At 39.2% G+C, this 15,613-nt stretch overlaps 2 protein-coding genes across 4 annotated transcripts in view; both read left to right on the top strand.

The window, feature by feature from the left end:
• The first annotated feature begins 320 nt into the window (after window positions 1-320).
• On the top strand, window positions 321-8,062 carry LOC133992345 (delta-1-pyrroline-5-carboxylate synthase-like). 3 transcript variants are annotated; one of them, XM_062431076.1, is made up of 17 exons: window positions 321-461; window positions 974-1,091; window positions 1,221-1,372; window positions 1,534-1,683; window positions 1,808-1,912; window positions 2,029-2,187; window positions 2,557-2,647; window positions 3,107-3,231; window positions 3,334-3,478; window positions 3,564-3,637; window positions 4,109-4,208; window positions 5,644-5,864; window positions 5,987-6,124; window positions 6,213-6,408; window positions 6,606-6,727; window positions 6,911-7,193; window positions 7,340-8,062. In XM_062431076.1, exons 2-17 carry the CDS (start codon window positions 995-997, stop codon window positions 7,519-7,521), a joined length of 2,340 nt encoding a protein of 779 aa, XP_062287060.1. In that variant the 5' UTR covers window positions 321-461; window positions 974-994; the 3' UTR covers window positions 7,522-8,062. The 3 variants fall into 3 exon arrangements, with proteins under 3 accessions (XP_062287060.1, XP_062287061.1, XP_062287059.1); XM_062431077.1 differs by having other exon boundaries at window positions 331-447; window positions 2,029-2,181; XM_062431075.1 differs by having other exon boundaries at window positions 331-447.
• An 895-nt stretch (window positions 8,063-8,957) lies between these two features.
• Window positions 8,958-15,613, top strand: part of LOC133992351 (arginyl-tRNA--protein transferase 1) — a 51,919-nt gene continuing 45,263 nt past the window's right edge. Inside the window, 5 exon segments of the mRNA XM_062431091.1 lie at window positions 8,958-9,090; window positions 13,606-13,669; window positions 13,818-13,880; window positions 14,081-14,184; window positions 14,380-14,616. Of these exon segments, the coding sequence (XP_062287075.1) occupies window positions 8,991-9,090; window positions 13,606-13,669; window positions 13,818-13,880; window positions 14,081-14,184; window positions 14,380-14,616 (568 nt within the window). The 5' untranslated portion in view covers window positions 8,958-8,990.

Here is a 15,613-nt window from a genome sequence, read left to right as displayed (position 1 = left end):
TATATCTCATAAACACACCTACTGTATGTCAATGTACAAAATAATCCATACTTCTGTGTGTATGTCTTTTACATGAGGCAAATATTGTATATATTCATAATTGTAATTATTCTTTTGGGCTTAGACATGCATTGTCGGTGTGTGTATTCGTTAACGTCCATTCCTGCTTGTACTTCCATAACTACAGAAGTATTCACCGTGACCGCCCATCAAACGTACTATTTCTGCTCACAGTAAGACATTTGCTTAAGTCTATTTGAACGTATCCAGAAAACCGACGTACATGTCGTTCCTGAATCACTCAGTTCTGGCACTCTGGCTAACAACGTGGGCTGTGGATGTGGCAGCGGAGCACCACCTGTCCGGCTGACTACGTGTCTCTCCTTTTAACTGCACTGCACTCCTAACTGTAGCTGTGGTTGGTTTCCTCGGTTCTGACGTTGCTCGGTAAGGATCCTCTGGTAAGATTTGTCTTAAGTCCATTTTATGCAAAACAATGTAAGCTAACTTAGTTAGCTCTCAATTGCTAATGCTAGCTAACACTAGCTAGCCCTACATGAGAGCATCAACAGTAGACACACAGCTGCAGGCGTTTAGCCTCATAACTGAATTGTAAACTAAAGTGGCGTAACATATGTTAGAAAGCACCTAGCTGCGTGATTTTTAGCAAGCAAGTATTTCTAAGTTATGAAAACAACAATCTTCATTACTGGGTCAGTGTGTCAAGTTCAGATAACAACACTGCTGATAACATGAATGAATGTGGTGCAATGCTTTATAGTGAGAGTAAATGAATGTCCAATTGTATAACATTCATTGATTCTTTTATGATATTTCATTTCATTTAACATTTTAAACCTTTGTGCACTTAGCCAACCATACAGTCTGTCTGTCATATCCAAAAGCTGCTTTTCTCAGAAGAGGTTATTGCACTGTTACACTAACCTGACACTGGTTTGTGTGTTTATCACAGTTGTCCCCGGGTGTCAGCACCATGTTTGCCAGGCTCGCTTTGTGCTCTCGCCTGCCATCCAGAATCAGGCAATCGAATGCCTTCCTAGTCTCCATCAGAGCCTTTTCCCAGGCAAAATGTAAGTATTCAGCCTACCTCCTCGCCACACTGTCTCACTGAAATGGACAATATTCTTACATTTCCGTCTACGCTTGGGTGCATGTTGATACTGATGCGTACCTAATTCGGACTATATTTTTGTTTGCAGTCTCTCTCCCACGTCCCCATGGGAAGTCTTTTGCCCACCGGAGTGAGTTAAAGCAAGCCAAGCGCATTGTGGTGAAACTGGGGAGTGCTGTGGTGACACGGGGAGATGAGTGTGGTCTGGCACTGGGACGACTGGCCTCAATAGTAGAGCAGGTAAGGGCATATTAACATTGTTGATACAGGCAAGAGAGGATTTACTGATGATAATGGTTGTGTATATGTGAACATCATATTATGTGGGCTCATGACACATATTAAAGGAGAACTTTCTTGAAGAAAAATACAATATCATTGTCTTTGCCGTGTCCCATCAGGTGGCTGTGCTGCAGAATCAAGGCAGGGAGATGATGATTGTCACCAGTGGTGCTGTGGCATTTGGGAGGCAGAGACTAAGACATGAGATCCTGCTGTCTCAAAGTGTCAGACAAGCCTTACATTCTGGACAAAACCAACTCAAGGAAATGGTGAATAATTATCTTAAGCATTGAGAATTTCAGTCCACACAGAAAAATTTAAATATTAGATGAATGTCATTCAAAAAATGTTTGTTATACAGTCTGGATAACCTGTGTGAAATCTATTTTTCAGTCAGTCCCAGTTTTGGAGGCAAGGGCGTGCGCAGCTGCCGGTCAGAGTGGTCTGATGGCATTATATGAGGCTATGTTCACCCAGTACAGCACCTGCACTGCACAAGTATGTACATTAAATCAAATCAAATCAGTGTACTTGACTTTTCTCTCACAATAGAGTTGTTGCAGCAAATTACTTTGTTTTCACTTAATTCTTTACACGTCCGTCTACTCGTGTAGATTCTGGTCACCAACCTGGATTTCCATGACGAGCAGAAGCGCCGCAACCTGAATAGCACACTCCATGAACTACTGCGGATGAATATAGTTCCCATCATCAACACCAATGATGCTGTTGTTCCGCCCCCTGTTCCCAACAGTGACTTGCAGGGGGTAAATGTGGGTACTGTGTGAAGGGCATGTTGGGAATACTAAATATGTGCGAGAGTTGTGATGGTGGATTGCTTACGTCATGCATAAATGAATGAAGTATGTTTCTCATCAATTACATTTCCATCCTCACTAATATTTTGGATACATGCTTTTAATTTATGGTAATTTTAATTGTTCACTGTGGTTTTATTCATTCCATTGTGTTGTGAGGTGTTTGTGTTCTGTCCTTTTGGACATATGATGTTTGATTTGCGGCTGAATGGGACTGGGAGGCTTTTGTTGCATGGTAGCAACTGATAAGCTGTTATTCTCCAGTATGATGTCAGATACAGTGATTTTCCTTTTGGGTGAATCAAATTTCTGTTTGTATTTCAGGTAATAAGCATCAAAGATAATGACAGCTTGGCTGCACGTCTGGCTGTTGAAATGAAAGCAGACCTCCTAATTGCCCTGTCTGATGTTGAAGGTACACAAATGACCACACATTTTATATGATTGAAGTTTACATTTTTTAAATTGGCATGTAAACATTAACAAGCTCAATTAATTGTTTCTCAAAAGGCTAAAAGATACCCCCCCCCCCCCAACCAACAGAAGATCCAAAGCTTTTTAGTTCGCAATGATATGAAAGAGAAAACACAAAATCTTGATATGTGAGAAGTTGTAAACAGCAACATAATACTCTAGTTAAACTTGTATTCAGTAATCAAAATTGTTAATTAATTACTCAGCTGATCATTTTAGCAACAGTATGCTTTCACAGCGTTTTATTTATTAAAATCTTTCATTGAGAAATTATCTGTCAATAATAAACTTTCTGTAATCTCTCAGGCTTTTTGACAAGGCTTCATCAAAATATGTCAATATCAGTGTGACTGCTCTGCTTGACTGAAGGATTAAAAAGAAAAAAAAAAAATTCCCACAGGCTTATACGACAGTCCTCCAGGAACAGATGATGCCAAGCTCATTGATATATTCTATCCTGGAGACCAGCAGTCAGTCAAGTACGGCAGTAAGTCCAGAGTCGGCATTGGCGGCATGGAAGCCAAGGTCAGTATGACAGAAATGTATTTATCTCAATGGGTAAACAGATACTGAGTTGGTTGAATGAAGAAAAATCTTCAGCATACTAAATCATGTTGTCTGAATTAGGTGAAAGCAGCACTATGGGCACTGCAGGGTGGGACGTCTGTTGTCATCGCCAATGGTACTAATCCCAAAGTCACAGGCCACGTCATCGCAGACATTGTGGAGGGAAAGAAAGTTGGTACCTTCTTCTCTGAAGTGAAACCAGCAGGTACAAGTTAGAATCATCTGGAAATAATATAAAAAGTAACTCTTGTTTTGAAGTTGTGTTTTAACATTTGATGGTTGCACTGTAGGTCCCACTGTGGAGCAGCAGACAGAGATGGCCCGGCACGCTGGCAGGACTCTGGCCTCGCTGCACCCGGAGCAGGTGAGCTCCTTGTTCCTTCACCGTGGACTGGCTAACTGAAGTGAGGTTTAAAAATGCAATACAATCATATATTTCCTCACTGATGTACTGTGCAAACTGCATTCATTGCATTTTATTTAGATTTATATATTAAAGTTTAAGCCAACAATTTTCTATTATAAGAATCTTCAGGTTACAAATCATGAATCCAATATGTTCACATCATTATATCAGTCCTAAATTAATTTAGATAACAAGATTTTAAGGGAAATAGCCTCTCTCTGTCAGCATTGAGCAATTATTATAAATTACAACAAAACATTTAAATATCTTCACAACAAGATGAAAGTTTTAAATTATACTGATAGTAGCTTTAATTATTCTTGATTCTGGTTTTGTTATTCATATCTGTGTGTGTGTGTGTGTGTGTGTGTGTGTGTGTGTGTGTGTGTGTGTGTGTGTGTGTGTGTGTGTGTGTGTGTATATTTCCAGAGAGCAGAGATCATCTGCTGTCTTGCTGAGCTGCTCACAGAGAAGAAAGAGGAGATTCTCAATGCCAACAGGAGAGACATGGAGTTAGCATCAGCATCAGGTACAGACGCACAGAGAGGAGACACTGGTCACTTTAATCTACAGCTGCATGCAATCTTGTCACTTAAAAGCCACATTCTGCCAAAGTTTATCATGCAGCTCCATTACTATTATTATCAGATTTAGTTTGGTCTGGACTAGGGCTGCAGCTATCGATTATTTGTGTAATCGATTATTCTATCGATTATTTCATCAATTAATCGAGTAATCAAATAAATTATTTTGCCTTATTAAGTAGCGAAAGTAAAGATGAGAAAAAGGACAAAAAAGACAAGTGGGGTTTTTTTCTAAAACTAAACCCACTTATTGCATTTAACTTCAGTACCTTCTCAAAAAAATGTATGAAAATAATAATGCAGTAAAGTCGAATGACTTTGAAACAAGACATATTTAAGATTTATAACTTAGACAAAGGCTATTTGGTCTGAATATTCAATTGTTTTAATCAAAACTAAACCCATTTATTGCATTTAACTTCAATGCCCTCTGAAACAAATACATGAACTTACTTACTTTTAGTGTGACTGATTTTAATTTTTGCACATTAAGCTACCATACAATTAAATGCACTAGATTGCCCCGCCCCTCCTACCTCAGGCTTTCAGTGTAGAGACATGAGATCAACCTGCTCCTCTCCTCATCTCCTACTGCTTACTGGCTGACTGACTGAGATCTTCTCAGCAGGTAGAAACTGATAGTTCACTAACTAGAACAACAAGCTTAATGATCCACACGGTGATGTTATAAAAAGAAGACATGACGGGCAAATAAACTATAGAAAACCGATCGGTTTGGGTGTATGTGTGTGTCGCACCCGACTAGATGCCGCACACACTTTGTAGTTTTCACTCTCTAGTAAACTGCTCCACGACATAGCGAGTGACGCGATGTGCGTCAGGAATAACCATCCGTGTAAAACACAAGCAGAGCAGGTCAAATAAACGAGTGAAATTAATTAAACGAAGCTTCGATTCATGAAAACATGCCTCGATCATTTTTTGTAATCGAATTATTCGAATAATTCGAGTAATCGTTTCAGCCCTAGTCTGGACATTTTTAGGTCATGGGGTTATCAGTATTGATTGGCATTCGTCTTAGCTATGATCTGTTTCATCTAAGCTTATGTAAGCAGAGTAGAGATTTTTAGGCTTGGCACGAGTCATTCTGTACACTGTTACTAGGCAGTGTAGCATAGTGAGGAGGGAGACCTTTAACTCAAGGATTCAAATTCACACTCCTGTTTTAGAAAACATGCTTGCTGAAATATTATTTCACAAGACTCAGAATGTCCACCAGATTTGGAGTACAATTTTGTAGCTGAACCTGAACTCTGGCCTTTCAGGTTTAGGGGTCAAGCAAAAAACAAAACAATCTACAGGGATCTATAGAAAATATCAATGTTACTGCTGTTATTTATTTATTTTAATTCCTTGTAGGTCTTTTCTCCCAGCCTCTGATCAACCGCCTGAGTCTGTCGACAGCTAAGCTGAACAGCCTTGCCATAGGCCTGCGCCAGCTTTCTGTGTCCTCCCGGGATAGTGTTGGTCGGGTGCTGAGGAGGACCAGGGTGGCCAACAACCTAGAACTGGAACAGATCACCGTCCCCATCGGTGTCCTGCTGGTCATCTTTGAGTCACGTCCTGACTGCCTCCCACAGGTCAGTCATTTAAAATGCTGATGATATTGGTGGCTTCTTTTTTTACTTTAATCTTTAAAAAAAAAAAAACATGTTTCAAAGTTAGTGAGATTGAAATGAATGTGTTTTATATTATATTTCAGGTGTCAGCTTTGGCTATTGCCAGTGGAAATGCTCTTCTACTGAAGGGAGGTAAAGAAGCTGCCAACACCAACAGAATCCTTCATCAACTCACTCAGGAAGCACTTTCCATTCATGGAGTGGCAGATGCTATTCAACTGGTAAGATTGAAAGCATTCAATTATGTACATTTAGTGCGTTTTTGTTCTGAGATTACAGTATTACTCAAGTATTAACTTTGTCATATAGGTGAGCACACGTGAAGAAGTTGAAGATTTGTGCAGACTGGACAAGATGATTGATCTGATTATTCCAAGAGGTTCGTCCCAGCTGGTCCGGGACATCCAGAGGGCAGCTAAGGGTATTCCTGTGCTGGGCCACAGCGAGGGTGTTTGCCACGTCTACATAGACAGCGAGGCCAGCATAGACAAAGCTATTGATATTGGTATGTTGAATCCTGGAGGTTGGAAAATGTTTTTTTGTTGTTGTTTCCATTTCTGCTATGGCTTGTTTCCAGTTTTGTACATAGAAAGACAAAAAGAGAGTCTTTGCTGACTACAGCTCACTCAGGATGCTTTCAATGTTTGAGTGGACTATATATGTGTTAATTTTGTGCGTGCTATAACTTGTGTTTAATTTTAGTCCGAGACTCCAAATGTGACTACCCTGCAGCCTGCAATGCCATGGAGAGCCTCCTTATTCACAGAGATTTGCTGCGAACTCCCATATTTGACCAGATCATTGATATGCTGAGAACAGAACACGTAAGAAACATGCAGTGACACTTTAGGTCAAAAGTATTATGCATTGTCTTCACCTTCCCTGCTAGATGCCACTAAATCCTACACACAGGTCAATAAAGTACAACTGTGTTTTTTAAAATTATTTTTGATTGATTACAATTGCTTATTCTGTTACCAATAAATGGTTTCATTTCGTTGTCACAGGTGAAGATCCATGCCGGCCCCCGGTTTGCATCCTATTTAACTTTCAGCCCATCTGAGGTGAAGTCTCTGAGGACAGAGTATGGGGACCTGGAGTGCTGCATTGAGGTGGTGGACAGCATGCAGGACGCTGTGGATCACATCCATAAATACGGCAGCTCCCACACTGATGTCATTATTACAGACAATGAGGACACAGCTGAACAGTTCCTGCAGCAGGTGGACAGCGCCTGCGTTTTCTGGAACTCCAGTTCTCGTTTTGCTGATGGCTATCGCTTTGGCCTAGGTATGTATGGTATCAGGCATAGTTTAACTTCTTTATGCTGTCTGAGAAGAGTATTAGAAGATATACATCCTCTTGTAAATGAATCTAACCGAACACCGTCATGAAGATAAAGCAACAGAGTTAATTATTCAGTATTTCTTTTGCAGGAGCTGAGGTCGGTATCAGCACAGCAAGGATTCATGCCAGAGGTCCAGTGGGTTTGGAGGGGCTTCTGACCACTAAATGGGTTCTTCGAGGTGAAGGACACACTGTGGCTGATTTCTCTGAGCAGGGTAGTATGAAATACCTTCATGAAAACATCCCAATCCCCCAGGGCAGCTTCAACTAGGTGCACAACCAAACAGCGATCAACAAGAATCAAGAATACCAAATATTCAAAGGTTCATGTCTGTCAACTTTTAGCTGCTGCATCACCTGTATACATCCACAATGCTGGTGCAGGAAACATGCATGCAGAACAGTTGATACTTTTACCAAACTTCTGGTTTTGTGATCCTGCGATACAGAATCTGTTTTTAAATCTCCACTGACCTCAATGAAAAAATGAGTTGTTGTTACATGACTGATGAGAGGCAAATATAATGTTGTCGAAAGAAAAAAGGAAGTAAATCAGTAATGTAAATGTAACCAGTCAAACAAAGTAAACATGCATAAAGCTAATTCCTCTGTAATATCATTTTATAGGGACAGAAATATAAATCAATGGCCCAGTTGTGATTTTCTAACTTATTTTTCTACATACAAGTTCTCCTTTGGTCTCTTTTTGTAATTTACTGTAAGTGTTGTTTGTGCAGGATCTTGGTTTAGATTTATTTTCCTGTCTTTCTTCTGCGCAGATTATTTGAATAAATATGCTGTACAGTTCTTTACTCGTGTTTCTGGGTTTTATTTGCACCAAACTTAATACTGAAGAATCTACATCATAACATCCCCTATTTACAAATGTATTTAGTATATCATAACTGCACTTTCATTCATAGTGGATCTCAAAGTGCTCCAGCATTAAACATACAGCACTCAATAATGAAAATAAGTAGTCAAGATGAAAAAGCCTTCCTGCATAGAAAGATGTTCAAGCCTTTTTTTTTTTAAAGAGTGGGATCTATGATGCCCTCAGATGGTTAGGAAGGCTGTTCTACAAGTGTGTTGCAGCCGAGCAGAAGGATTGATCCCCCATGGTGCAGAGCTTAGTACTGGGTGGCAGGTGGAACAAGCTTTTGGCAGATCAGAGGGTGCGGGTGGAGTTTAGTGGTTCGATCAGTTTCTGTAGGAAAGGTGGTGCTGGTCCATTGATGGATTTGTATGTGAATAGCAGGACTTTGTAGTTAACCCTAAAGGAAACGGAGCCAGTGCAATGAAGACAGAATTGATGTGTGTTTATGTTTTTAGCACTCTCATAAGGATCCTGGCAGCACTGTTCTGAATGTACTGGAGCTATGGATGCTCCTGCCACGGGCCCAAGGCTTGATGACATAAAGGCATGGACACGTTTCTCTGCATCTGACTTGGTTAGATTGATAGACTGATTTGAGCTATTACACATTGATGAATACATCTGTAAACAATACAATGGTTCAATTCTTTTTTGAGGATGCATCAATTACAACTTAAACCAACCCATCTACAACATAAAGCCTTTTATAAGTGAGAAGAATTGATGAAGGATGATGAACACTTTAAAAGCTCCCACTCGTCTCTAAACGCAACCCTGATGACGTGTTGCTTGTGGGCGAGGCATCACATGCAGCAGTACTTGTCCGGACACCGGGCACACTGTCATCTGTCTGCATATTAAAGATGGCAGGAAACAAGTCTTATACTATTGTAGAGTATTTTGGCGGTGATGACGGTTACCGCTGTGGTTACTGCAAAAATGAAAAGGGAAACTTTTCTCATGGTAAGTGTCTTAGTACAAGTAGCGAGGAACCATAGCTAGCTATCGTTGAGCTAACGACCTAGCTCCGTCTACTTGCTGGAATAAGAACGTTAGCCTGTTTGGAAAGAGGGCTTGCTAATATTGTCCCTGTATGCCTAATGTTAATAATATATATCTGCTTTTCTGACACTGAAAGGTTAATACACCGTACTGAGTGCTACCTTGCTGATGTTAGGTAGTATTAACCTGACATTACTCGGTTATGGTTCATTTAAATAGCTCCGTGTTTAGCCTTTAGCATCACATAGCTCAACTCTTCCATCCTTGTGAACAAACTGAGACTGTCGGGGAAAATAAGTTTAGATGATCAAACAAGATTTTCCTTGTGTTGTCCTAAAATTATTTAGTGTCTCAAGACTGCTGCCAACTTGTTAATATATCTACTAGCATCAAGATAGCTAATACAGGGCAGTACAGAAGCAGGGCAGAGAGGCAAAGCTGTTGCCCTGACAAGTGAAACTGAGGCTGAAGGCTTCCTCTCATGCTGTCTGTGTTGTGACTCTGAAGAGGAAGGCCTTTAAGTCGGTCTAACTTTAGTTACACATATCCGAATTGCATACCTTTAACATGACTTGGATTGTGGTATTTTCGGCTATGTGGGCGTATGTAAATAATCCAGTGAATGGTGCTTTATCTTAGAGTGTTTGAGTCTGCTGCACTTTTTCCTGATGGCAGTGCAAGTTGCAATATGAGCCTGGTGAAGTTGCTGCAGCAGCACGAAACTAAATACGAGACAGCTAATTTCATCATGCTGAAACAGAAGACAGTATGTTTACAGTATGAACTATATGTAATCTTAATCCGTGCAGAAGAAAAACCACAGTGGTGTAATCAATGTCTTTATTATTTTTAGTTGATGTGAATCAGTTTAAGCAGATGAGACACCACTCTGTCCAGCTGTAGTGTTTGTCTCCCTTATTAAGTTTCAGAGGGGTGGCTCAGGCATACTTCCAAGTGAACCCTGGCATGATTTGTTTAAAGTGGTAATGCAAATGATCAAGGACACAAAACAGCCAGAGCAACAGAGTAAACATGTTTTTGTTGTAGCTGGGAATAACAACTAGTGTAATTAGGGTATTATTGTCATTATTGTGCATGTAGATGTATATCTTTTGTTTTGCTCTCTCTCTCTCTCCTTTTCTCTTTTTTCTTACTTCATCCTGCCCTTTTCCTCAATCTTCTGATCCCTTCCCCACACATTTCCATATTTTTCCATGGCCACACTCATGCATCTATGCTCATAGCACACCATCACACATGCTCAAATATTTCTCCCAAATGACAAAAGTATTACTCCCACCAACAAATACAAATGTACTGATTAAGTATCTAATTTGTTTTGCATATGTTTTTAGTATATATTTGTGTCTATGTTTGTTCATTTTGTGCCACCCTTTGTTATTTTGTCACATGGCACTAATTACAAGAAAAACAACAGTAACAGTCCTATTAATGTATTGTGCTGGACAGCTACAGACATGACAGGAACATTCTCACCCACCTTATCTTTAAAGAACAATAAGGGCAGCTTGGAATCCTGTGTGTATTCAGCTAGCTCTGAGTACAATTCAATACACCACAATACTCCTGCACTAACAGGAACATTCCCTCCATGAATTGTGTTCACAATAATAATGATACAAGCCAGACGGTCACGTACCGTGAACGTTTAAAACAGACAGGGTAGTGAAAAATCAGTGCTGTGTGTTCTGTGTGGTAAACAAGTTCCAGGGTTAATGTGTCTCTACATTTTTAGAAGTCGTTTATTTATACAGAGCTATAAAAAAAGCAGTGTAAGAAGCTGGGAAGGGATTTTCTGTGTGGGACAGAGGAGAGTCATGCACTTCACGTGAGCAGGAGATAGAGAGTTTGACTATAATTAGGAGTCAAGCAGTTACTAAAGCAGTCAATAAGCGATTCGGCTGCAGACGAGAGCAGTTGTCTAATCTAAGATAAAGAGTGGTAATCTGGATATGTTACATCACGTAGACAGGCTGGCAGGTTCAGGGGAGGGAGCGAGACTATACTGTGTAATTCTTATACTGTAAGTGGTTAATAATAGTGTTAAAAAGGTTGCAGGACTCTTTGTGTGGATGCAGGTGAAATGAAAGTGCAATTATAGAAATAAAGCCATTCTATCAGACTGATGGAGCCCTGTTGATGGCTTCCAGGTTGAAACAAACATCAATTTTGTTATTTCTGGATGGTTTTCACTGTAACATCTCATGTTATATTCTTACTGTAGAGATTTTTATTTCCCTGGGAAAAAACACAGTACAGTCTATAGATCAGTGGAGTGATTATCAGATATATGAACAGTGTTTCTTTTGTATTATAGTGTTTTTCCAAGCAGCTGCTCACTTGTGTTCTCCTCAAAGTGATGTTATCAACAGCGTTGTTATATGCAAAGTAAATGTGACTCCTCAGTGGATGCTGGAGGGTGGATCAGGTGTGAATGATAGACCGGTGCTGTTGTGTCCATGATGGCGGCAGCTGTTGCATTCACATGAAGCTCATGCAGCATGATTGACTTGTTGTTTGGAAAATATTGTTCTGAGGCTGTAGAATTATTGAATAAAGGTTATAAATAAAAGTGCATTGAGAACACATTTGTGAGAGCTTTAAACAGCCAGAGAGACATCTAAGAATAATGCTGTATCCTAACCTGACCATATGTTCTCCAACACCTACTTTTAATCCACAAGCTTCACAAATAACATATCGAGAACTGCAATTAACAATTACTTTCACTATAGTTAAATCTGTCTTTTTATTTAGTCGTTTTGTTTATAAAATTCAGAATTTCAGTGTAAACAAGGTCAATTACTGTTTCCCAAAGCACCTCAAATGTCTTGTTTTGTCCTGACCAAGCAGTCAACAACCTAAAGATATTTACTTTACTGTCCTAGAGGACCAGCGGAATCAAAACATATTAAAATGATTTTTTCCCCAATAATTGATAATTGATTAATCCAATAATCATAGCATCTTAAAACATTGGTCTGAATTGAGAAAATAACAGCTCAACTTCTGTGTGTCAGTTTTAAAAGATCTTGTAATATATGAGACGTTGCCATACATGGTGAGTTAGCCCTTAAACCACACATCACCGGGCTTCTTAATCCACCTGTGGCTGATTATAAATGTGGTAATTGTGTTCACTATAATAATGCCAGCAAGAGCAAAGTCCTTCGCCACACAACAAGGAATTTTAGATGAATAGCTCCATAAATCTTAATGACACCAGTGTTAATTGTAGTAGAGGAAAATTAGTATAAGAAAATGAATCCGCCACCATTTTAATAAGTGATTGTTTGTTTGTCAAGACCAAAACAGTGCCAAAAGAAGTGCCAAAAGAAGCTGGTTGCAGCTTCTCAAATGAAGCTTTTCTGTATCTTCCGTAAGAGGTGAACTGTGTATCTCTTTAGGTTGAGGCATTTTTCCATAATTATCATACATTTCATAGACTTAACCACTCCTCAATTAATCAAGAGAATAATTGATAGATTCATTGATAATGTTAGTTGCAACCTTTATTTATAGTGGTGGAAATCTTCAGAATCGATTCTGGGTTGAATGAACCCTCTCCGGTGTTGTAGAGGTTCTGTGTAGGATCACAGCATGTTGTCTCCTCGTCTCTGTGGACTCTGGCTGAACACCGTCCTCCTGGGACATGGAACATTATACTCCATTGCAAAACTTCAGTGTGTGTTGTGTGAACTGGTATACAAGTCAATTCCCTCGGCTGGTTAAGATGTGAACTGATAGTGGCCTCGTCAAAGAGATTTGCAAGCTGTGCAGAGAGAAGGTCAAAAGTTGAAACTGGGAGCTCAGACAACAGTTCTGGGAAGCAGGATCCGATTTGCTGTTTCTACAAATAATGAATGTGTATGTGTCCATTGGGGCCTTAAAGCACTGTGGGAATATACTTTAGAGACACAAAGATTTAAGCTGAAGGAAAAATATGGACATCCCACCAGAGTCTAATGAGGAAATTCTTCACAGACCACACCTTACTTGTATACATGCTTCCTATTTCTGGCTGATACAATATATACAGCTGTCTGCTTTATTCTGTAATGGAACTATTCATTCAGTTTTAAAAGGAACCATGGCTAATTCATGACCTTGTCCTGCTAGTTTCTGATTTAATTTCCCTTTTAAGTTGAGCATTAGACAGTATAGTCATTCTTTCCACTTGGAAAGTCGTTTTTTGTGGTCAATTAATACGTCATATATGTATGATTAACTCAAGGCTGAGTTATCCCATACAGTATAAGAACATTTGCTGGCATCAGATCTCATAATAAATAATGTTTGGGGTTATTTATCTCCAGTCTAATATAATGGTGAGACGTTTTACTAGTACTAGTAATGGCATATCTCATAATAGTTTTCCATTTTTCATTGTACATAACAAAGTATGAAATTGAAGTCAGTGGATTGATTTTAAAGTCATTATGTTCTACCTTATAGGGATGTGGTCTCACACCATGACAGTACAAGATTACCAAGACCTCATAGACCGAGGCTGGAGAAGGTGAGTCACTGTTTTCTGCCTTTAATCAACCTCTGCTTTTACTTACTTATGGAGTTTTTTGTTTTTTTAATTGTTTTCACATTCTAGATATTTCAAATTATTGGTAATGCATTTTTTCAGTGAAGGTTATTCGTGTTTTTCCTTTTAGAAGTGGGAAATACGTCTATAAGCCCATAATGAACAAGACATGCTGTCCACAGTACACCATCAGGTAATCATATCTTCTGTGATTCATGTTTCTGTTAATAACTTTATGAATGTCAAGACCATAAAAAAATGGAACACATGAGGGTGATACATGGTAGTTTGACAGATATATTAAATTATAAACAAATGTTTCTGTGATAGCAGAAATATACGCACAAATCAGCATGTTCTAACCAAACCTCCATCTCTGTGTCCTCTGTCAAGATGTCATGCACTGAAATTCCAGCCTTCCAAATCCCACAAGAAAATCCTGAAGAAGATTAGCAAATTTATTTCCAAAGAGGAGTTGCCTAAAGGTCAAGAAGATGGTGAGAGTATTTTCTACAATAGTTATGTGCATGTGTATTGCCTGATATATTTATTTTAATTGATGTCAAATATGACACATGAAAAAACTGAAAGAAAACATATTCATCTGTCAGTCTACATCTTTAACTGTAGTTTCAATCATAGATGAGATGAATACATTATCTGGTGTAATGATAATGATTTGTGCCTTGTAGGGGAGCCAATGGACTCAGTGTGTGAAGAAGCAGGTCCACGGGAACCAAGTCTAGTTTGCCACCCAGAAGTGAAGTGTACTGATATCGCAGACATTCAGAAAGAAATCGCAGAGTGTCCCACTATCACAGAAGTTCAGAAGGAGGCAGCAGATGCTGCACCTACAAGCTCAGAAACACCAAGAAATGATGTGGCATCTCTCCCGGATGGGAGAACAGCACCTGCAGCTCCTAAACCGGGTAAATCTTCTTACCATGTCCCCTTTCAAATGACCAGTAGAGTATTTACTATTTACTTTGGTGAACATACCAGACTAGTATGTTCACTAGTGATCAATTTTACAGTTATCAAAAACATTTTACTAAAACACAAGTTACTTATAATGTATCTCATTACTATGTTACTAATATTTATCTTTATTAGAGAAGCTTTACTTAATTAACCAATACATTCTGAAATAGTCTTTTCACAAATAACAGGTATTATTAATATTGTTCACTGAACTTGAGTAGCTTATGCTAAACAAGAACATAATGCCATTATGAATAATGAAATGGTGACTAAATCTTGTCTATGCACTACTTTTGCTAATATTATTATCATAAGGTGCTCATGGGCAACATATTGCTCTGAGCTTTAAATGCATGAATCATCTTATATATTCATCTTTGTGTCTGACAAGACTTGTTAACACCAAGATGCTATATTGCATCTTGGTGTTAACAAATGGAACTTTTAAAGTCAGTGCTCAGTTTTATTCACCACTTCTTACCAGCAGGTGTCACTGTTCATCTTGTAATGGACTCCAGTGTGTAGCAGCTTGGTAAACGAGGCTGGTGATGCTTCCTCTTTTCTCAGGAGTGTGTCTGGTTTGGGATTATCTGTCATGTTCTCCTCCTTATTCTCCAGTACAGGATATCCTCTCAGCCAACTCTGTAATGAATTAATAACAGTCAGAGTGAAGAGATAATAAACTCCCATTAGATACAGGAAGCAGCACTTCTATCTTCTCCTAACAACTTTTTTTTGGTTTTTGCTTTGTGCACATATCTAATGAGAACAGGCCCCATGCTCATTAATCAAAGGCAAAGACGTGCATTGGAGCCAGGTATTGGCACTGGCTGATCCAGACATAAACATACAAAGAAAAGTTTCAGCGTTGCCAGTGTCCTTCTCCTCTTACACCTGTGTCAGCACTACGCTCTCCTTCCTCAGACTGTCAGGAATAACTAGGGG

Source organism: Scomber scombrus, chromosome 12 (genome assembly GCF_963691925.1).
Source record: "Scomber scombrus chromosome 12, fScoSco1.1, whole genome shotgun sequence".
In the NCBI taxonomy this organism is placed as follows: Eukaryota; Metazoa; Chordata; class Actinopteri; order Scombriformes; family Scombridae; genus Scomber; species Scomber scombrus.
The sequence above is the reverse complement of the archived record's forward strand: the minus strand, read 5'-3'. Positions and strand labels throughout refer to the sequence as shown.

Coding starts and splice junctions, on each gene's coding strand:
- LOC133992345 (XM_062431076.1), top strand. CDS start 995: ATGTTTGCCAGGCTCGCTTTGTGCTCTCGCCTGCCATCCAGAATCAGG. Junction 2,648..3,106: donor TGCCCTGTCTGATGTTGAAG/GTACACAAATGA, acceptor AAATTCCCACAG/GCTTATACGACAGTCCTCCA. Junction 3,638..4,108: donor CCTCGCTGCACCCGGAGCAG/GTGAGCTCCTTG, acceptor GTATATTTCCAG/AGAGCAGAGATCATCTGCTG.